Here is a 24359-nt window from a genome sequence, read left to right as displayed (position 1 = left end):
TGTCACACTGGCAGATGGGATGTGGAGGGCAGGACCAAGTAACCAACGTTTTGCATCAGGGTTAGCACATGCCCATCCTCACTGCTGGATAACCAATACTGGTTATTGATCATAGAGATTATATGCATCACTAAAGCAAGAGGCATACGGGGACATCTGCCCTGCAAAGACACACGCCACCCTTCACTCAGAACTCTCCATCTGGGACTGAACCAAGCTGTTCTGCAATATGATTTAGAACACATCAATGACTCAAAGGGTTAAATTATGGATGCAAAGAAAATGTTTATGTTTTTCAAAAGCAAGTTAATGACCATTGCAGTACAGCCTAAATATAATTTACATGATCGACAAGCAGGCATCTTCTCATCCACTCTGTAATTGTTCTATGGATACGTCAATAGAGGTTACATATACTCAAAACCACAGAAAATGCAATTCATATGGATTTGCATCTCTAAAAGACCTATCAATTGTAGTGGTTTTGCGTGTAGCTTTAACTGGGCGTGCCCGTGTATGCTAATGAACCTCGGGGTTTACTCGGATAAGGCGCTGCAGATATTTACTCCCTACTTTATCATCTTCACACTGGCGCAAAAAACGGTCTGTGTGGCTTATATTTACCAGACTGTAGGCGGAATCAATTGCACTACTTTTTCTACACTACCCTGCTGAAAGAAATACCGAACTTCAACTTTGTTTTCATACATTTCGTTGGGAGTAACCTCTTTTACGGTTTTACTTATTTTCTCTGATGAGGAGTTCCAACTACTAGCTAGCATACCAACTGATACGAAGTAGACTCCCATGCCGGAAATTGCGGATTGGGATCCTAAATAAACCGGTGAGTGTTTTAGATAACTAATCTAGTTACCTAGCCTAATGAAGAGAATATGGAACTTTATTTCTCTAAGAAACATCCACACAAGGCGAATATAGCCGACTTTAGTGAAGTAGCCTAGGCTACTTTGTTTTGTCTTGTCTTAATGCACGGCTGCCGGAGACGGCGCTTTCAGCAATTAATGTGTCACCCGGCAGCGCATCTACAGAACATTTGACGTCTATGCGCAATGGCCAATTATGCAATTACCTGTAAGGAAGTTAAAAAAWATATAATTTTGTTTTCTCAATTGCTTACATTGTCGAAGGTTAAACCGGTGCATAAAACTACGTAGCTAATAACCTTGCCATGCCTGGACAGTCTATCATTGCAAAGCACCCACAAGATGAAATCAATTATTAATTTAGTCCCATTTGTAGACGGCACCAGGCTAAGATTAGAACATGGGTGAAATTGTGATGGAGATCGTGAACAGTAGATGCGGTCCCAGCGTTTGACATTATTTATTGCGCCTATCTTAAGTGGAAGGCCCCTCAACAACAACCCCCATGTTTCCGTTTTAAAGTAACTGTTCAGTGAATCTCAGTTCGTATTCTGTTAACACATATCCAAATAATGTTGTCCATTCTATACTCGTGGCCAAAGCATAAATTGGAAGAAAAKCCCCCACACAAACTTGTATCTCAAACAGACCATTTCAAACATGCTTGCTATTTCCTCATTGAGGAGGACTAGTATGAATATTTTATGACCTGTATACGCCCACACCATTACAACACAAAACAGCTGCTTTTAACATAGTTATATGTCATATTTCATAGGAATCTGGAAACACTAGACAGTTACTTTTACATTAGAGTCATTTAGCAGATGCTCTTATCCAGAGCGATTTACAGTAGCATTTGGGGTTAAGTGCCTTGCTCAAGAGCACATCGGCAGATTTTTAACCTATCCGCCATACCAGGTCATTTTAATGATTAAAAACCATTTTAAAATAATTTATTGGACGGGGACAAATCGACCGGTTCTGAATATTGCATGCCCCCTTTCRCCGTAGTAGTTTTGCCTATGGATTAGAATGCACTGTTGGAATGTTTAAGCACCTATTGATGATTGCAAAGCCATGTATAAAGGCAGTCTTGGAAGGGAAATTGATGATCCTTGTGTAAAGATGATCTCTTGTGAATCCAAAGATTATCTAGATTAAAGATGTGGGTTAAACTACTTTTCTAAGGAATAGGACTAATGCACTACTTCTGAATTGTTTCTTCAGGTCGTGTAAAGATTCTCAAAGATCAGTCGGTGACTATCAATGCTTGGAATAAACTCAAGAGCATCGCATTGTGACAGCTGGGAGATGGAGTACGACTGCTATCAGCACTATTTCTTAGATGACCTTGACAAAGAGGAGGATTTCTACAAGTCAACCGCACCAAGTGAGGACATATGGAAAAAGTTTGCACTATTGCCCACCCCTCCCATGTCTCCTAACAGGACAATCAGCGGTGGTACCTTGTACTTTACCCCTGGAGACAAGTTCGGCTGGCTGTCCAAGGTCTTGGGCCAGGACGAGGAGTACGAGGGACCCGACACCGYAGAGCTTTTTGGGAACATGAGTTCCATTATTATCCAGGACTGCATGTGGAGTAGTTTCTCGGCCAGTCAGCACTTGGAGAAAGTCAGTGAGCGCCTGTCAGCTGCAGCCCAGGCTCGTCTCTCCCCACCAGCACCCCAGAACAATGTGACTATGAGTGCCAGCAAAGCACAGTGCACCCCGCTGACCCCACCTGACTCTCCACTGCCCAGCACTGTGGCAACAGAATGCGTTGACCCAGCGGCTGTGCTCACCTTCCCAACCATCGGCTGTAGGAAACCGGCATCATCGGGCTCTGAGTCTCGCTCCGATTCCTCTGGTAAGAAACTGACCATGCAGTAAACCAATTCACCTCTGCTAGATGTTGCCCACTCAATGCGTCAAGTGGAGGCAGCCAGGGAAACTCACACTAGGCTGGATGTAGAATTTTGCTGAGTCAAAGTATTCAGCTTTACTTAAGCCCGTATCTCGAGCACAAACCATTACCTCTGTTTCTCACTCTCAAAGGAATGTCACTTTTCCACAGTCAATATTTGTAAACAGGTGCTGCAAATGCTTTGGTCCCAGGTGCCTAATTTTAAAACCCACCACATGCAATTCCAGGACAGAAATACCCCAAAATCTGTGTGCAAAGCATGACAATTGAAGTGTGGTGGGGGTCGGAGATAGGGTACATGGCGTCAGACCATATATGAAACTATTTCCTATTGCTTATTGCTATTGCCTATTGCTAATTCGTCTGTGCATGTGCAATGATGTGTGGTTGTTTCTTTTGATGTAACAGACGACGACGATGCGGTGATTGACGTGGTGACTGTGGAGAGCAAGCAGAGCCGAGCCCGACTGGTGGGCAGCCGTAAGCCTGTGACCATCACTGTCCGAGCTGACCCCTGCCCAAAGCGTTTCCACATGTCTGTGCACCAGCAGCAGCACAACTACGCAGCCCCTTCCCCTGATAGCGACCCTGAGGATGATGAGGAACCACAGAGTAAACGGTCCTATCCAGACTCCAGCCACCACCAGCAGCCAGACTCCCCCACAGCTTCCTCTGCAGACAGCCCCCAGAGCTCTGACGCTGAGGACACTGACCGCCGGAAGAACCACAACTTCCTGGAGCGGAAGAGGCGGAACGACCTTCGCTCTCGCTTCTTGGCACTGCGGGATGTGATCCCGGGCCTGGTGGAGTCGGCCAAGGCCCCTAAGGTGGCCATCCTGACCCAGGCCACAGAGTACCTGCTCCAGCTGCACAGCAGAGAGAAGCACCAGGCTCAGGAGAGGAAACGCCTCAAAGCCCGCCAGCAGAAACTCCTCCGGAGGCTAGCCGACCTTAAACGCTCCTGAGGATAGAAACTAACTATGCAACAGACTCTTAACAAATAAACTGCCTCATTCTCAGAAGCCAATGACTATTCTCTATTAGCAAAGTTWAAAAAAATGAATAAACTGAACTTTATGCGATGGACTTCTTTTAAAACTGTGGATCTCAGAGTCTGTGAACCCATGGTGGGAGAGGCTGGTGTTGTTTTTATTTATGTTTTCTCTCTTTGCACATTGAGTGATGACATGGTGGTAGTGGACTAGATGAGACAGAAACATGTTGTGTTGATATTGGTAGGTGATGCTGTGATTAAACCAGAATGAAACTTACTTCCAAATGTCATGTCTCTTGTTTGTCAGTTAAGTTCCTTGATAGCCTTGTCTGTTTATTTCTGTGATGAATAGTCCATGCACACTTGGATTGAAGTTTATTGATGAAACACTGTAATGTGTACACTGGGAGGGACTAATCTTTTTYTTTTCATGACTGATTTATTTTGATGTACAAATTGTTCTGTAAATAATAGCATATTGCTCTGTTAAGGAGACATGAATATTGCTATTCTCTAAAACTGGCTTTAGAGCTTCTATTTTGTTAAAATGACAAAAGTAGAACTGCTATACTTTATAATTACACATGTCACTTTGCGATGCTATTRTTTACTGCTTATTCCTCTTGGGTTGAATTTAATTTGTGTACACATGACCAGATGCATAAAATGTTGATACCAGATTCCAAGAATTGTGATTTTGTTTCTTTGATGGTTCTTTCAGATTATATTGCAACAGCATTGTTACACTGCTTAAATTCACTAGCATGTTATTTCCTAGCTAAAATGACTTTTTAAACAAGACTGATTAAAAGAGAACCAGCATGACACACGGACTAAATCATGAATGCATAAAGATTTTACAAAAGGCTTGTTGTATGGACTCTGAAGGTAGTATTTGTTTTACTTTGTCCCATGCTTAACTGTCATGATCTTGCCAGATTGAAGCATGCAAAAGCTTGGTCTAGATTTAGCGGGAGTGTGTCATTGATGTGTCCTTGAAATGTGTGATACCTCGGAGGATCCTCCCCTCTGCAGTTGCTGCTGCATGCAGGGCAACTGATGTGCTTTCAACTAGGTTACACACACACACGGTATCTTTAGAACATTCCCTGGGGTATGGAGAGAGGGTCTGTGTGTGAGCTGCTTCTCTGGGCTGAGTTCAGTCGTCCTATTATAAGCAGTCATGTAGTGACTGAGAGCCCTTGCTCTCGCTTCCCCTGCATGCATGGTGGAGAGTGGTTTGAACATTGACTGCAAAGGGGAGAGGTGCTGTGAATGGTCAAGTAGAGAAGCTGGTGCAAGAAAGGAGCTCTCCCTGATTTCTTAGTTTCCTTTTTGTCTTAATTTCTAGACTTCTCTTAGGCAGGTAGTCTGAGGGAGAGTTTGCAGTTGATCTGTAGGTTTAAAGGCCCAGTGCAGTCAAAAACTAGATTTTCCTATGTGTCTATACACAGTGTACAAATCATTAGGAATACCTCTTTCCATGACATAGACAATCCAGGTGACATCTATGGTCCCTTATTGATGTCACTTGTTAAATTCATGTCAATCAGTGTAGATGAAGGGGAGGAGATACGCTAAAGAAGGATTTTTAAGTCTTGAGACATGGATTGTGTGTGTGCCACTCAGAGGGTGACTGGACAAGACAAAGTGCCTTTGAACAGGGTATGGTAGTAAGTGCCAACCAGGTGCACCTGGTTTGAATGTCAAGAACTGCAATGCTGCTGGGGTTTTCARGCGCAATAGTTTCCCGTGTGTATTAATGGGCCGCTACCCTAAGAACATCCAGCCAACTTGACACAACTGTGCGAAGCATTGGCATCAACATGYGCTTTCGCCACTTTGTGGGATCCATGCCCTGAAGAATTGAGGTTTCTGAGGACAAAAGGGGGTGCAACTCAATATTAGGAAGGTGTTCCTAATATTTTGTACACTCAGTGTATATTTCTACACTATGAGTTTGGAATAATACTGTTAAAATGATGAGAATGCCCTTTTAGTGTAAGAGCTGTTTGAAAAGACTGCCTGACATTTCAGCCTGTTTTGGTGGGATGGAGCTTTGACCTGCCTGATGACATCACCAAGTGGAAAATGTGTTAATTGACCAATAAGAAAGAGTGTTCCAAACCTCCCTGCCAATAACATCTAGTTTTCCACTCCCAGACCGTCCTAGCATAATTCTTGCTTGAGAAATTGCTCTTTGCTATGAAGCTATTTTAMTTTTTATTTTTGGCAATTTCAATTGATAACAATCACAGTAAGGTACTTAATGGTTACCCAGAATATATTTGATATTCAGATGAAAATGGCTGCATTGGACCTTTAAGGCCAATCAGCTTTTGTATGTTTTGTGAAGACCCAGTTGGCACCTGGTCTTTTGTTCTTCCACCCATAAAGTGTAGCTAGCAGTCGCGTGCCATCCTACACAGCTGGTACTGTTCTTGTGTGCTTGAGAAGCACTTAGCTATGCATCCAAGGCCAATTATCACCTAGATCTAGTTAGCATAAGAGGTGGAACAGTCTTCTGCACTGGTGCGGGTTGCTTTGATTCTTGATTTAGCCTATAACTATGGCCCACATAAAGAATTCTGAAGCAATAATTGACCCTATAGTGTTGAGAAAGAAGTACCCCAGGCTGCCATTGGTGAGGTCAGTGACCTGTCTGAACAGGAGCTCAGTGAATGTCTGAATTTAGAGAATTAAGATGATTTGATTATCAGTTGATAGACCAGTCAGCCTTAACCGTCGCACCTCACATCCCTTTGTCCCACTGTTGACGGTTGGTAGTTAACCTGCATTCACTGAGCCCTATCCGAGCCCTAGGGGCATCCTGTCTCTGTCCCCATTCAGCTGTGGATGTTTTCCCTAAAGGCTTGCTCAACAAGTTAGAATGTTTGAGAGCACTTCAGTTAGAAATGCATTGCATAGAGCTGCTGCAATTCTCTATTTCATATGGTTGTGAGTCTTTAGCCAACTCCCCTGACTATAATTGTCATGCCACAGAATAAAGCACACACAGATCTGTGACCATGCCAGTAGTAGATTGTGTCTCTTCCTGTGGTGTGTGAATAACTTGCTTACATGTTTGGATTGTACAGGTTATAGTGCTTTACCATAAGAAAGGGTCATCATTTAACAGTAAACTATGAGATACTGCGGTGATAGTGATCAGCAGCAGGTTGTGTGTGGTAATGTGGGTGTATAGTTCTCAAGTCAAGGCATCCTGAGATCAGATAGCATGATCTTGGATCAGATAGGAGCAACCTGCTCTGTGTGTTTTCTGTTCAGTCGGCTGTATATCCAGAGAAATGCACTGCAAGCGTGTGAAAACAGTGCCGTCTATACACGTTGGATACTCTCATTCATCCTTATATCATCCTTACAAAACTTTATGGGAAAGCAATATATTTTACTACAGAAACCACACTGTTGTTTCTGACAACACAGTTGTGCGTTGCTTTAGTGGTTATGCAATTGCGGTTATGTATCAAGCAACTAATATGCAAACTACACAGCCCACAGTGCGTTTGTCTTCATTAACAGTCACTGGAATCGGTTTCCAAATGGTACTGCACTTCCCAGTGACAGTAGTAACGATAACGAGGGAAAATGCATGTGAAACACTGTTAAGAAATGTCTGGATGTGTGATCTCTTCCACACAGATGTTCTGGAGGTGTGGGTTCTTAACACTCATATGTGTTTCATTCTCACACATCTGTGTTCTACGGTCATCCCCATTACAACCCAACTCTTTTTATCATTACCAACTGCATGTGTGTCAGTTCACTCGCGTGTGTCTGGTGTGAAGGCATTGATACTGTATGTCTGTTTGGGCATATCATGTGTGTGTCATGGAGGCCCGTGTATCCTGAATCAGTGTGTATGTGAGCTCTAGTGGTGGTCAGACCCCAGTGTGTATGTGAGCTCTAGTGGTGGTCAGACCCCAGTGTGTATGTGAGCTCTAGTGGTGTTCAGACCCAGTGTGTATGTGAGCTCTAGTGGTGGTCAGACCCAGTGTGTATGTTGAGCTTAGTGGTGGTCAGACCCAGTGTGTATGTGAGCTCTAGTGGTGGTCAGACCCCAGTGTGTATGTGAGCTCTAGTGGTGGTCAGACCCCAGTGTGTATGTGAGCTCTAGTGGTGGTCAGACCCAGTGTGTATGTGAGCTCTAGTGGTGGTCAGACCCAGTGTGTATGTGAGCTCTAGTGGTGGTCAGACCCCAGTGTGTATGTGAGCTCTAGTGTGTTCAGACCCAGTGTGTATGTGAGCTCTAGTGGTGTGGTCACGACCCCAGTGTGTACAGTGGGGAGAACAAGTATTTGATACACTGCGATTTTGCAGGTTCCCTACTTACAAAGCATGTAGAGGCCTGTCATTTTTATCATAGGTACACTTCAACTGTGAGAACGGAATCTAAAACAAAAATCCAGAAAATCACATTGTATGATTTTTAAGTAATTAATTTGCATTTTATTGCATGACATAAGTATTTGATCACCTACCAACCAGTAAGAATTCTGGCTCTCCACAGACCTGTTAGTTTTTCTTTAAGAAGCCCTCCTGTTCTCCACTCATTACCTGTATTAACTGCACCTGCACCTGCAACAGAGAGCTGTGTAAGGACATCAGGGATAACATTGTAGACCTGCACAAGGCTGGGATGGCTACAGGACAATAGGCAAGCAGCTTGGTGAGAAGGCAACAACTGTTGCGCAATTATTAGAAAATGGAAGAAGTTCAAGATGACGGTCAATCACCCTCGGTCTGGGGCTCCATGCAAGATCTCACCTCGTGGGGCATCAATGATCATGAGGAAGGTGAGGGATCAGCCCAGAACTACACGGCAGGACCTGGTCAATGACCTGAAGAGAGCTGGGACCACAGTCTCAAAGAAAACCATTAGTAACACACTACGCCGTCATGGATTAAAATCCTGCAGCGCACGCAAGGTCACCCTGCTCAAGCCAGCGCATGTCCAGGCCCGTCTGAAGTTTGCAATGACCATCTGGATGAACTGGAGGAGGAATGGGAGAAGGTCATGTGGTCTGATGAGATAAAAATAAGGCTTTTTGGTCTAAAGTCCACTCGCCGTGTTTGGAGGAAGAAGAAGGATGAGTACAACCCCAAGAACACCATCCCGACTGTGAAGCATGGAGGTGGAAACATCATTCTTTGGGGATGCTTTTCTGCAAAGGGGACAGGACGACTGCACCGTATTGAGGGGAGGATGGATGGGCCGATTCGCGAGATCTTGGCCAACAACTCCTTCCCTCAGGAAGAGCATTGAAGATGGGTCGTGGCTGGGTCTTCCAGCATGACAACGACCCAAAACACACAGCCAGGGCAACTAAGAGTGGCTCCGTAAGAAGCATCTCAAGGTCCTGGAGTGGCCTAGCAGTCTCCAGACCTGAACCCAATAGAAAATCTTTGGAGGAGCTGAAAGTCCGTATTGCCCAGCGACAGCCCCGAAACCTGAAGGATCTGGAGAAGGTCTGTATGGAGGAGTGGGCCAAAATCCCTGCTGCAGTGTGTGCAAACCTGGTCAAGAACTACAGGAAACGTATGATCTCTGTAATTGCAAACAAAGGTTTCTGTACGAAATATTAAGTTCTGCTTTTCTGATGTATCAAATACTTATGTCATGCAATAAAATGCAAATTAATTACTTAAAAATCATACAATGTGATTTTCTGGATTTTTGTTTTAGATTCCGTCTCTCACAGTTGAATGTACTATGATAAAAATTACAGACCTCTACATGCTTTGTAAGTAGGAAAACCTGCAAAATTGGCAGTGTATCAAATACTTCTTCTCCCCACTGTATGTCTGAGAGGGTGGGGCAGAAGGAGAATTTACGATTTGGTCGGCTAGCTGACAGGGAACTGTCTTCTTCCTGATTTATAGGTCCTCCCCTCAGTACACTCTCTATTGTCTATTGCCACCCCAGGAAGCTGCAGAAGTGAGGACGGCTCATAATAATGGCCGGAATGGAAGGAATGGGATGTATTTGATACCATTCCACTCATTCGGCTCCAGTCATTACCACAAGCCCCCCCCCCCATTTAAGGTGCCACCAACATCTTGTGAAAAGCAAGTATCCTCATTACACCATATTACTCCACTCCTGGACTTTTATTCTCTAATTCTCTATGTCTCAAATACGTGACACTCATATGTCACTATTACAGATTGGTTCTCCTTCACCTCTCCTGCCACTACACTGTTAGTCAGCACCATCTACTCATTCATTCCAGTGTACACAAACGCATGGACCTTGTGCTGACGTTGCCTTTATAGATCAAGAATAGAGTTCAGCAAAGCGGCACACATACAATACAATAGGGAATCTATGAGTGGAGGGCTGACTTGGCGATGCTAAATGGCTGATTGAATGGCTGTGGTTAATTGGCTATGTGTGGTTAATTGGATAATTGTGGTTAATTTGATAATTGTGGTTAATTGTGCTCAATAGGAGGATCAGGGCTGTGGCAGTGGGCTGGGATCAGTTAGGAGACAGTTGGAGAACAGTCACCTGTATGAAGCTTTTCTGAGTGTCTGCTATTTTGTCAATGGGTCAAAAGTATCCCAGCTCAGAGAGAGTAGCACCGACGTCCTCAGAACAGCCAGATTAGTGTGTGTACGCTACACTGCAGGATAGCTTTCTGGGGAAGTAGACAATCCTATATGYTATACAATATAGTTCTACACGCTACCCTCTGTGTGTAATGCAAATAATATAAAGCACTTCTGGCGCCAGAAAAGCCGGTGTGACAATTGCAACACACTTCAGTAACGTATTAGGCTTTAACCCTATCAGTCCCAAGACCACAGCAAAAATCGGCTTTTCAATTATCTGACATTCATTTATCCGCATGTCCAGTCCTTATATTTAGCGTCACAGTGAAGTGTTTTCCCATTTTATTTTCAGGACAACCAGGGCTACAAGTAGAACACAAAACAATTTGACATAAACAAATCAAATCACATTTTATTTGTTTCATGCTTCATAGACAACAGGTGTAGACTAACAGTGACATGCTTTACTTACAGGTCCTTTTCCAACAATGCAGAGTTAAAGATAAGAWAGAAAATAAATAATGCAAAATGGAAATAGTGACACAAGGAATAAATACACAGTGGCATTCATGAGTTTTATTGACAAATGTCAATAAAAAAAAAAAAGGTTAGCCAATTATGTAAGCTTATTACAGTGTTATAGACATTATATCCCAGGATTTCCTTGGAACTTCTAAGTAGAGGAACCCCTTACCTTCTAACGACTCTTGTGTAGCTTTTGAGCGTCATAGAACAAAACACGGTACATGTGTATTTGTGAGAGTCTCAGCTTTTCATAAATAGGTTTAAAGCTCTACAGACGTTTCTGTCAAAATAAATAACGGCCCCTTCAGGATCCACCCTTGTCCCACAAGCACCGCTCTACATCAGTCCCCGTTAATCACATCAACGGATGCATCTCCGTTTTTGTCGATGAAAGTTTCATAACAGCTGTCATGGTGAGGAATCTCATACCTCTGCACTTTAAGACAGACAGATATTGGGCCATGTTATTTCAGCTATGTTAACTCATTACATTCCCCTGTATTCTTCTCACTGGCCTGGTTATGCAGGGTATACAGAGTGTGTTTACATAGTGACTCAGAGAGGAAGACGACCATAAACACACAATAGCACAGGTTTATGACTTAAGTCTGGTTGAAACTGTACCTACAGTACCTTCAGAAAGCATTCACACCCCATTACTTTRCCCACATTTGTTATGTTACAGCCTGAATTTACAACGGATTACATTTAGATTTGTTTGGTCACTGACACAACACTCCATAATGTCAAAGTGGAATTATGTTTTTCGATAAAAATAAAATAATTCATACAAAATGAAAGTTGAAATGTCTTTAGTCAAGTATTCAACCCCTTTGTTATGGCAAGCCTAAACAAGTTCAGGAGTAACAATGTGCTGAACATAATAAGTAGCATGGTGTCACGTTCTTTCAAAATCGAACCCAGAAGCAGACCAGGACAAGGAGAGTAGGAAGAAGGTGAGTATTTATTTACAAGTGAATGTGAATGGYTAGATATATCCAGGTGGCGTAGCGGGCAGCGGTGGTGAGTTGATGGGAGTAAATAGGTGGATCCAATGGGGTAACGGAATCCTCCGACGACCAGGCGGGAATGGGGTAAATGATCCGGGTGAGTAACTGAAGACAAAACAAACGGAGGTAAGTTTAAGACAAGCAATAAGTAAAAAACAACAAAACAAATTCTATCCAACTTGAGGCTGATKCTATGGCACAACATACTGTTTATGGCTAACGATCCGGCAGGGAATGGATGTCAGGTCCGGGCTTATGAAGAGGAGAGATGATGATCAGGACCAGGTGTGCAGATAGCTGATGGGATACAGGTGCGGGTAATCAGAACTCCCAACTGGCTAKWTTGCCCGGCAACCAGACAGGGTGCGTTCCAGGACGCCGGAAAAAACACTCCAGGACAGAACACAGGCAAAAAAACGACTCAGGAAACGGGATTCGTGACACATGGACTCACTCTGTGTGCAATAATAATGTTTAACGTGATTTTTTAATGACTTCCTCATCTCTGTACCCTAAACATACTATTATCTGTAAGGTCCCTCAGTCGAGCAGTGAATTTCAAACACAGATTCAACCACAAAGACCAGCTTTTTCCAATGCATCACAAAGGGCACCTATTGGTAGATGGGTTAAAAAAAAGAAGACAATGAATATCCCTTTCAGCATGGTGAAGTTAATAATTACACTTTGGATGGTGTTTCAATACACCCAGTCACTACAAAGATACAGGCGTCCTTCCTAACTCAGTTGCCAGAGAGGAAGGAAACCATGASGCCAATGGTGACCTTGAAACATTTTAGCAGACACTCTTATCTAGAGCAACTTACAGTAGTGAGTGCATACATTTTCATACTTATTTTCCATACCCATGGGAAACAAACCCACTACCCTGGCATTGAAAGCAGCATGCTCTACCAACTGAGCCACACTGAGCCACATGGTTACAGAGTTTAATGGCTGTGATAAGGAAAAAATGAGAATGGATCAACAACTTTGTAGTTACTCCACAATACTAAACTAATTGAAAAAACATGCATCCTGTTTGTAACAAGGCACTAAAGTAATACTGCAAAAAAATGTGGCAAAGCAACTAACTTTTTGTCCTGAATACAAAGTGTTATGTTTGGGACAAATCCAATACAACACATTACTGAGTACCACTCWCCATATTTTCAAGCATAGTGGTGGCTGCATCATGTTATGGGTATGCTTGTAATCGTTAAGGACTGGGGAGTTTTTCAGGATAAAAAATAAACGTATTGGAGCTAAGCACAGGCAAATTCCTAGAGGAAAACCTGGTTCAGTCAGCAGGACAATAATTTAAAACGCAAGGCCAAATCTACACAGAAGTTCCTTACCAAGAAGACAGTAAATGTTCCCAGCCTGGTCTCGTAGACTAGACGTCACATAGTAAATTTAAATCCGGGACACTCTAATTAGTATGATATGTTACGTTTGGTATGGTTACATAAGACAGWTGGTTACTTAAGGCAAAAACTAAAGTAGGGTGATTGGTCAGGGTAGAGGCGTAGGTGTATGACGCAAACGTTTAGAAACCCAAAGTTTGCGAGTTTGAATCTCATCACAGACAACTTTTACATTTTTGCTAATTAGCWACTTTTTTACTACTTACTACTTTTTAGATACTTTGCAACCACTTAGCATGTTAGTTAACCTTTCCCCTAACCCTAACCTTAACCCTTTTAGCTAACCCTAACCCTAACCTTAAACCTTTAACCTAACTCCCAAACTTAACCCTAACCCCCAGCCTTGCTAACGTTAGCCAGCTAGCTAATGTTAGCCACCTAGCTAGAATTCGTAGCATATCATACGTTTTGCAAATTTGGAACAACTAGTACATTTTGTAAATTCGTAACATATTGTATGTTAATGCAAATTCGTAAAATATAATACTAATTAGAATTTGAAACATATCATTTGAAATGGTTGATGGACAATCACATATTAAATCATACCATACGAAACGTAACATATCATACTAAATGGATTGTCTCGAATTTACATAGAGAATAATACGAAATGCTCTGWGACAAGGTTGATGTTCCTGAGTGGCTGAGTTACAGTTTGGACTTAAATCTACTTGAAAATCTATGGCAAGACCTGAAAATGGTTTTCTAGCAATGATAAACAACCAACTTGATAGAGCTTGAAGAATTTTGAAAAGAATAATGGGCAAATGTTGCACAATCCAGGTGTGGAATCACGTTGCTGCAATTATCAATTTGACTGCCTGTCCCTTATACTTTATCTTATGTCTACTTTTGTAACGGGTGTCGTCGTCTGATGAGGAAGAATCGGACCAAAGCACAGCGTCGTAAGTGTTCATGACTTTTATTGAACTGAACACTGAAACAAAAATAACAAAGTGAATAACGAAACCGAAACAGTCCTGTCAGGTGCAGAAAACACTAAACAGAAAACAACTACCCACAAAAACCATGTGGAAAAACYCCACCTAAGTATGGTTCCCAATCAGAGACAACGATAGTCAGCTGTCCCTGATTGAGAACCATACCCGGCCAAAATAAAGAAATACAAAACATAGAAAAAGGAACATAGAATGCCCACCCAAATCACACCCTGACCAAACCAAAATAGAGACATWAAAAGCTCTCTACGGTCAGGGCCTGACAACTTTGAGTGTAAGACTGGAGGTCTTCTGGGACGTTGTGTTTTTGCAGTTCCTTTCCAGTAATATAGCTTAAACAATAGCAGAATTTCAGCTGCAGGATGCAGAGAATATCGCTGGGTGAACCTACTTTCATTTCTGTATTACTCAACATCAAGCATTTTCTGCACACAATCTTTCCTTATTCTATTTTAAAGTGACTGAGATAGCAGTCAAGGGAGAGAGGAGAGGAGATTGTGCCTGTTTTACATGGCTGCACTTACATGCGCATGCACGCACACACACACACACAAACTTCCTGATTGCAGTCCTCCATTTCTCTCTCTCTCTGCCCACTGAACAACATTCCATCCTGGTTGTGTCACTGGAACTCTGTCTGGCCCCTGGCAGTCACTGTCCATCTGATCCTAATGAGGCCATGGGGCTGCAGTGGTACACACACACACAAACACACCATCTCCCTGTCTCCAGTGCCTTTATCTTTCTCTCACAAACAGGTTCTTCCTAATCTCCAGCCCTTCCCTCAGGTCCACATTTCTGTTACTCAAGTCCTCTCTGATATACATTGAGTGTACAAAACATTAAGGACACCTGCTCTTTCCATGACATAGACTGACCAGGTGAATCCAGGTGAAAGCTATGATCCCTTATTGATGTCACCTGTTTAATCCACTTCAATCAGTTTAGATGAAGGGGAGGAGAAAGGTTAAATAATGATTTTTAAGCCTTGAGGCATGAGATTGTGTATGTGTGCCATTCAGAGGATGAATAGACAAGTGCCTTTGAACGGGGTATGTAGTAGGTACCAGGTGCACCAGTTTGAGTGTGTCAAGAACTGCAATGCTGCTGTGGATTTAACAGGTGACATCAATAAGGGATCATAGCTGGATTGACCTGGTCGTCATATTTGATTTGTTTAAAGTGTGTCAAGAACTGCAACACTGATGTTTTTTCACGCTCAACAGTTTCCCGTGTGTATCAAAAATGCCACTTTAATAATGATGTTTACATATCTTGCACTACTCATCCCAGATGTATATACTGTATATACTGCGACCTGGCCAAGATAAAGCAAAGCAGTGCGACAAAAACAACAACACAGAGTTACACATGGGATAAACAAACATACAGTCAATAACACAATAGAAAGATCTATGTACAGTGTGTGCTGTAAGATTAGGGAGGTAAGGCAATAAATAGGCCATATAGGTGAAATAATTACAATTTGGGAATGAGGTAGTTGGGTGTGCTATTTACAGATGGGCTGTGTACAGGTACAGTGATCGGTAAGCTGCTCTGACAGCTGATGCTTGGTCCACCACCCAAAGGACATCCAGCCAACTTGATATAACTGTGGGAAGCATTGGAGTCACTATGGGCCAGCATCCCTGTGGAACACTTTCTACACCTTGTAGATTCCATGCCCTGACAAATTAAGGCTGTTCTAAGGACAAAAGAGGGTGTAACTCAATATTAGGAAGGAGTTGATACTATGAAGTGGAAGTCCTGTCCTCTCAGCTTGTTTGTTTAATCTGGAGATAATCCTAACAACATAGCCATCTGTGCCCAGACAGCGCTGAGAATAAAGATCCTGTCAAAAGGTCCCCAGACCTGGACAGCGAGTGTACCACTACCTAGCCAGGGACTGGTAGAATACAGATCCACTCTGAACCAATCTGAGGGCTACCAGAAAGTTGTAGTCAAGACAGGGCCACAGGGATCAAATTTCATCCCAGTTCCATATTCAAAGGGCAAGGTGTGGTATTGGGAAAAATGTAGATGAATGTAAACACAATATGATAGTCAGTAGTGTTGTTGGAAGCATGCAGGTGTCAGAGGAGTAGGCCTACTGTAGGTTGTCCTAGCAGTGACGTGAGAGTAGGTTTAGAACTTGTGATGTAGGCTAGCCATGGAGCTGAATGGTTGATCAGGGCTACAAGGGGGGGAACGGGGCCTCAGCTTGGACAGCTGGTCTATTACCCTCACCCTGGCAACGTTGCATACAGAATGTGTGAGAGGGTGTGTAGTGTGTTCTTGTGCATGTGTGAGGGAACTATGAATACTAAGATTGATCTCTAGGGCTGTGGTTTTTATTTTGAAACCGAAAGAAACCTTGTACTCCCATACCACTTATTGGAACAAAACTTGCAAAATAGAGTTTAAACCTGTTTTGATTTTTAAACAAGCACCTTTGTACATGATGCTCTTATTACATAAACTCAGCAAAAAAAGAAACGTCCTCTCACTGTCAACTGCGTTTATTTTCAGCAAACTTAACATGTGTAAAATTTGTATGAACATAACAAGATTCAACAACTGAGACATAAACTGAACAAGTTCCACAGACATGTAACTAACAGAAATGAAATGTGTCCCTGAACAAAGGGGGGGTCAAAATCAAAAGTAACTGTCAGTATCTGGTGTGGCCACCAGCTGCATTAAGTACTGCAGTGCATCTCCTCCTCATGGACTGCACCAGATTTGCCAGTTCTTGTTGTGAGATGTTACCCCACTCTTCCACCAAGGCACCTGCAAGTTCCTGGACCTTTCCGGGGGGAATGGCCCTAGCCCTCACCCTCTGATCCAACAGGTCCCAGACGTGCTCAATGAGATTGAGATCCGGGCTCTTCGCTGGCCATGGCAGAACACTGACATTCCTGTCTTGCAGAAAATCACGCACAGAACGAGCAGTACGGCTGGTGGCATTATCATGCTGGAGGGTCATGTCAGGATGAGCCTGCAAGAAGAGTACCACATGAGGGAGGAGGATGTCTTCCCTGTAACGCATAGTGTTGAGATTGCCTGCAATGACAACAAGCTCAGTCTGATGATGCTGTGACACACCGCCCCAGACCATGACGGACCCTCCACCTCGATCCCGCTCCAGAGTACAGGCCTCAGTGTAATGCTCATTCCTTCGACGATAAACGGAATCCGACCATCACCCTGGTGAGACAAAACTGCGACTCGTCAGTGAAGAGCACCTTTTGCCAGTCCTGTCTGGTCCAGCGACGTGGGTTTGTGCCCATAGGCGATGTTGATGCTGGTGATGTCTGGTGGACCTGCCTTAAACAGGCCTATAAGCCCTCAGTCAGCCTCTCTCAGCCTATCTCTCAGTCTGAGCACTGATGGAGGGATTGTGCGTTCCTGGTGTAACTCGGGCAGTTGTTGTTGTTGCCATCCTGTACCTGTCCCGCAGGTGTGATGTTCGGATGTACCGATCCTGTGCAGGTGTTGTTACACGTGGTCTGCCACTGCGAGGACGATCAGCTGTCCGTCCTGTCTCCCTGTAGCACTGTCTTAGGCGTCTCACAGTACGGACATATTGCAATTTATTGCCCTGGCCACATCTGCATTCCTCATGCCTCCTTGCAGTATGCCTAAGGCACGTTCACACAGATGAGCAAGGACCCTGGGCATCTTTCTTTTGGTGTTTTCAGAGTCAGTAGAAAGGCCTCTTTAGTGTCCTAATTTTCATAACTGTACCTTAATTGCCTACCGTCTATAAGCTGTTAGTGTGTTAACGATCGTTCCACAGGTGCATGTTCATTAATTGTTTATGGTTCATTGAACAAGCATGGGAAACAGTGTTTAAACCCTTTACAATGAAGATCTGTGAAGTTATTTGGATTTTTACGAATTATCTTTGAAATAGAGGGTCCTGAGAAAGGAACGTTTCTTTTTTTGCTGAGTTTATATGACAACAATGAAATTGTTATTTTTTTCTCCTACAATGTCTACCATAAATCGGACCTAACTCATGTTTTATTCTATATATTTCCTTAATTGTTAAAGACGTACTCCAGCAATTCTTTAAAYCTTTTCTTGTTGAAAAATAATACCCCAAGTATACTGTACATACAGTGATGTACACAAAAATATGTTTGGAGCAAAATGCAGTTTTTTAGACACAACTGCAAACTTCAAGGAGTAGGCCGTTCATGGAGTTGGACTGATGTGATGTCATCAGGCACCTCCCTTCCTTGCAAGAACAATAGAGGACAAAAGAGGAAAAGGCACATCCCCCCACTTGTGCCATGTCATTTTCATGTCATACCTGGACCATCTATTGAGATTAAGTTTTGATTAAACAATTAAGTAAAGCATGTGATAAATGAGGTGAAAATGAGACTGGAGTGCCACTTTAACCTGTTGCTAGTTTTTAAACCAATCTGAAGCATCTCAGTGGAGAGCCGTTGATGTGTCTGAATGCTTTGTCAGTAAGCAGATGTTTCTTTGTTCAGCTCCGCAGCGCTTCACAGAATAAAATTGCTTCAGTTGTAGTCGAGAGTAGGAAACTTGCTGCATCTTTTGAATTTCGTCCCATTGAAGATCTTCCTTCCCCCTCTACACCCTCGAGCTCCTCAGAGGGGAATGAACCCCTCCCCCACCCCATTTAACCCCCTGCGTACCCCTTAGTTGTCACATAGGCTCTTTTTGGCCCCCCTGTTCTTTGTCCCTAATGAAGCAACAGCCAGACCTAATCAGAACTAATCAGTCTCTCTCTCCCCCCACCACCAGCATGCACGCAATAGCTAATTCCACACTGATAGAGAAAGAGAGAGAAGGGGGGGAAGAAAGAGATAGACTGACAGACTAGATAAAGAAGTGGGAGAACAGAGAGAGAGATAACAAGTGAGTGAGCTCATGTCAGATACCAGATTTGAAAGTAAAGCCTGTAGACTGTTGTGCTCTCCTCTGACCACCATTCCCAGTCTCTGTCTGTCCTGCCTCAGTGCACAACAGTCACAACTCTTTTTTCCCAACAGCAGCCAGGGCCGTTTTTTTCCACCGATTTGTCTCATGATTTGTCTCACAATTTCTCTTTTCTTCACGTTGGAGTGCTGCTACAGGCTGTGTGCATGTCTTGACCAATCAGATTCATGGAAATCGCAGGTCGTGCAGGCTGGGCACAACGCAAAAAGCTGAAGACGCGTTCTCTATTGCTGAGACTATAACTGAATAAATAGACCCAGAAAAAACTGTAACTAAACTAAAATATTTTTTTCTTTCAGTTGACTAAAATGAGACGAGACAAAATTATGTTTGTGACTAAAATCTGACTAATAAGTGGACTGGACAAGAGTTTTTGGAGAGATTGAGAGCTTTTCACTGATAAGCACAATTAATATTAGCAGCACAGATGCACAGCGCAGTTCTGTTCAGCAGTGGAAAGGACAGCCACACCTGGCAAACACAGCCTACATCAGCTGGTGAGCTGCGGGGGAGCAAGCGATGAGAGTGGGCAGGCAGGCAGACAGGCTCTGCTCTGGCTCCYCCTCTGATTATAACCTACACATCGCACAGGCGACTCTTTTGGTTCACCGCCAGCCTTCTAGTTAGCTACCCTTTGCCTGGTAAAGAAATACAAGTTGCTTTACGAAATTAAAAACAATAGAAGCTTTGAATTTATTCGTTTTGTTTTTTTTAATAGTAAAAGAACAGTCTAGCTATGTTTTTATCTCCCATGCGTAGGCTATCTTCGAATTTGTAGACTTGCTCAACCCTCCCACGTTTCCCACTGCTTTTCATAAGGAAAGGATGATACCTAGTCAGTTGCACAACTGAATACATCAGAATCAATGATGTGTGGGGGGCTGCCTTAATTTACATTATAGGCACCCACATGGAGCAGTTGTTGTTAATTGCCTTGCTCAAGGGTAGAGCTATAGATTTTTCGACCTTGCTGGCTCGAGGATTCGAACCAGCTACCTTTCGGTTACTGGCCCATAGCAGATCTGTAGCCAAGTAGCCAAATCTCCCTCTTTTCCTCAAAGAAAACGGCTTGATTCTAGCCCTTAGGCTACCGTTCAAAGACATGGCCCGTACGTGCATTGGCAGGCCATATTTTACATTCGTAAAGCATATCGCAGACTTGTGGACCAGACCATTCACCATTTGTTTAGGCAACACCTTGTTCAGTCATGTTACCTCATTAGCTAACTATAGCTAACAACGTGGGGTACGTTCAGCAGGACACACGGTTTTGGAACTTTAAAATAGAAATATGCATACCTTTCTGACATGTTGAATAAGGAATACCATTCTATTCATGGGGCTCTATTCATGGGGTTTCTATCTGCAACGTTCAAGAATGTGGCCATGGTTACATTACTAGTAGCCTTTTCGCAAACATTTGGTGGCACAGAAAAAGGATAGCAAACAATTTATTGACTAAATTCCTCTTGCCATTATGCTATATCTGACTGGGTAAATAACTTTGAGTTAATGAGTATCCAGTGACTCAGACTTGAGCATTTGGACCAGGACTCGGACTTCAGCCATAGGGACTCGTGACTTGACCTTTGCTGACTCGGACTTGGACTCGGACTCAAGCAGATAAAAAACAGATATAAGAACACCTTACGGCACAGACATTTTTAATATTTTGTATTGTATTATGTAGTGTATCATGTATTGTATTATGTAGTGTTATGTATATGATGTATTTAATTTGTTGTGTTTTGTTTCCTGTTTGGATCCCAGGAAGAGTTGCCGCTGCCTTAGATCCTAATAAAATACTAAATACCAAAGGCCAGGAGTTAAAAAKAACAACATGTGACTTGATTAGAAAAACTCTGGTCCCATCATAGCCCAGATTAAACCTGAACTATTTTAGCTGCCAGACCACTCTGGGACCTGTGGTGCCACCTCTGACAGCGGCTGCATGTGTGTAGTGCTGTAGAAATGTGGTTTTAGCCCTTGGAAGTGGAAACACAGAGGCAGTTCACACTTCCTGTTTTTGTATAGGGCCCCTCGGAGGCAGGAAGTGATAGGGAACGTCTGGACTGTAGTCTCTCTCTGCTGACTCTGGTGGTATCTCTAGACTAGAATGTCCTCTCTCAGAAAGTGAATTTTCAACACTTTTTGAGTCTGAGTGAGGTGTTATAACATGCCTATATAAACAAGGAAAAGGTGTGCGTATGTATATATGTGGGTGTATTTTTTAAAACTAGGCAAGTCAGTTAAGAACAAATTCTTATTTACAATGACGGCCTAGGAACAGTGTGTCAACTGTTCGATCTAGCAACCTTTCGGTTACTGGCCCAACCCTCTAACCACTAKGCTACCTGCCGCCCCGTATTGGGGACGAGCAAGAGGTGTAGACTAATTATCCTGCCTAGATACTAGCTAGAACAAAGAGAATGGATGAATAGACAGACTTGGGCAGTTATTTTGAGGGTTGATTAGGGTTAAGATAATTTGGCTTCTACCCTCGGGGATCGGTTTATGTGTGTGTGTGTGTGTGTGTGCGCGCGCTCTATGCTACCCTCTTTGTTCTGACCCTCCACTCATGCATGCTTTAGTCCCCGCCCACTGGCCTACTGCTGTGAAAGAGTTTTATCTCTATCTGTCTCACGCCAAAACAGGGAGGGTGTGGGGCTGGCGCTATAGTATTATTTCTCTCTTTTTCTTCCCCTTCCTCCTAAGTGCTGCATTTGGCATGTTGCCAGGGCAACCCGATTGCAGCAGGTAGAGAGTAGTAGATAAGCTCCTTATTAGGTTCAGCTACTGCAGTCCCCCCTCTCCCTCTTACCACGATTTCCCGCCACTCCAGGGGGAGGAGCTGCCTGCTGTCGGAATAAGAAGACTCAGGCCAAACGTCAGTGTAACTCATGCTGCGTTTATAACCAAGTGGGAAGTTGGTAATTACCAGTTGTGAAGTCTTAAATACGAGTTGGGTGCATTCATGTTTCGAACAGGGAAATACCATCAAACATGGAGGTCATTAGAGGGCTTGTGATCATTTTCAATTTTTTTGCCCATAAAAAGTAGCCTATATCCAGAGCTGTTTTCACTTCTAATCAAAAGGAAGATGAACAGAATACATTTTGCATTTACAATTTGTATTTTGTTCTTACAAAACAACAATATTTGATGAAGTTACCGCCATGCTTGCTGTCTTTTTTGTTGACAAATGGGATGATAGACGAGTTTCCCCACTAGTAATTACCAGTTTGAGGGGCATTCACATGAATTTTTCCCAGTTGTATGCTGGTAGTTATGATATTACGAGACGTTGGAATGGAGCATTAACTCAGTGGGTGCTGCCTCCTCATCCTGTTAACCCCTACACCCCCAGATCACTGTGAGCTTTTATAGAGATCACAAAGACTGAGGCTTTATGTGTCATGATTCTAATTTAGGGACTTGGTCATTAAGGACAACACAGCCAAGATGTTGTATTTTTCCGTTCTTACTGCTACATGATACACCGAAAGGCTGTAAATCATAGTTTAATTTCTATAGCACCGTCATTTGCAGAGGACACCAGAAAGCATTGCATGTGATGTAATCATAATCATCAATTATCAATGTAAACCATAAATTCTCAGATGATAGAAATGTTAGATTCAGTTCTTCCAAATTCCCCCATTGTTCTTTCACATCCCATTGTTCTTTCACATCCCTTCTGGAAACTTCGGAATTTCACTTATCCATTGCTGCCCTCTAGTGGGGATAATAACCAAGCGCGAGGACCCCAAAAAAAGAGTCCTATGAAATTGAACTTTCTGCAAGTGCACACAAACACCATAAATTATGTTAAACAGACTGTAAACATGAACAGGGTCACACAAAGTGTTTCTTGGTAGTTAAAAAAAAATCTACTTTGAACAAAGGTATCCACCTCAATCACATGGTTATGGGCTTAAAAGAAGAAGACATCTGTACCATGTCAGATATAGAGTTTAAATGTATTGAATTTTAAGTTTGTATCCCAATATTGCACTTTATATACATAAGAGAAGACTGAAATATAACAAAAAACGTTTGACATAGAAACACAGAATTTTCGGAGTAAAAAAKCCGAACTTTTATTAATTATGAAATTATGAAAAATATTAACAACATTCCACCCATGAGCCTACAAGAGGGCGATTTTGTCATTAGACTGCAGGAAAGGGATGTTTTATGCTTTGCATCTCTGTAATTCAATACTAAGAAAGCTAAGTAAGTATTAATATTGGTTAAAAGTTAATATTCCTAAACATATAATCTGTATTATTTCCAATGTCCTTATGTAATAAGACTAAAGCTATAATATTTAGAATGAAAAGAGCATTGAAAATGTGTTATGTGGTAAGCAGATACTTTTTTAAATGAAGAAAGTATGTAAAGTTTCTCATTTATTTAACAGAAATTAGTAAAAAAATATCTGATTATTCTATAGTGGTCCTATACTTTTCTATGCCACAAATATGAATCCTTTTCCAACAGGATTGTAAATGCCAATCCAGCCTGTAAATACCTCCAGACAATCAATAAAGTGCCTATGCGTCTATTCCCCAGACAGCCTGGAGGAGTGGGTCACAGCTCACAGCTCACACAGCTCACACATTTTCCTGCTGCTGCTCAAATGGATGGAACATTTTATATACAGTGCATTCGGAAAGTATTCAGACCCCTTTACTTTTTACACATTTTGTTACGTTACAGCCTTATTCTAAAATTGATTAAATCTTTTTTTTCTCATAATGAGAAATAATGACAAAAACCCCACAATGATAAAGTGGAAACAGGTTTTTAGAAATGTTTGCTAATATACTAAAAATAAAAAACAGAAATACCTTATTCAAATCAAATCAAATCAAATCAAATTTTATTAGTCACATACACATGGTTAGCAGATGTTAATGCGAGTGTAGCGAAATGCTTGTGCTTCTAGTTCCGACAATGCAGTAATAACCAACAGTAATCTAACTAACAATTCCACAACTACTACCTTACACCACACACACAAGTGTTAAAGGATAAAGAATAGATACATAAAGATATATGAATGAGTGGTGGT

The 24359-nt window shown here is 42.5% G+C and overlaps 1 protein-coding gene and 1 long non-coding RNA gene across 2 annotated transcripts; one reads left to right on the top strand and one right to left on the bottom strand.

Annotated features, from left to right (window-relative positions):
- The first annotated feature begins 562 nt into the window (after window positions 1-562).
- LOC111963198 (protein L-Myc-1b) lies at window positions 563-4082 on the top strand. The gene is made up of 3 exons (XM_023986489.3): window positions 563-844; window positions 2115-2754; window positions 3220-4082. The coding sequence occupies exons 2-3, from the start codon at window positions 2154-2156 to the stop codon at window positions 3774-3776; spliced, it is 1158 nt and encodes a 385-aa protein (XP_023842257.1). The 5' UTR covers window positions 563-844; window positions 2115-2153; the 3' UTR covers window positions 3777-4082.
- Window positions 4083-10778: 6696 nt separating this feature from the next.
- Window positions 10779-12667, bottom strand: LOC139027632 (uncharacterized). The gene is made up of 2 exons (XR_011479752.1): window positions 12124-12667; window positions 10779-12021 (listed from the first exon to the last, which is right to left on the bottom strand). It is a non-coding gene; the product is annotated as an uncharacterized lncRNA (long non-coding RNA).
- Between the last annotated feature and the right edge of the window lie 11692 nt (window positions 12668-24359).

This window comes from Salvelinus sp. IW2-2015, linkage group LG4q.2, assembly GCF_002910315.2.
Source record: "Salvelinus sp. IW2-2015 linkage group LG4q.2, ASM291031v2, whole genome shotgun sequence".
Classification (NCBI taxonomy): domain Eukaryota; kingdom Metazoa; phylum Chordata; class Actinopteri; order Salmoniformes; family Salmonidae; genus Salvelinus; species Salvelinus sp. IW2-2015.
The sequence above is the reverse complement of the archived record's forward strand: the minus strand, read 5'-3'. Positions and strand labels throughout refer to the sequence as shown.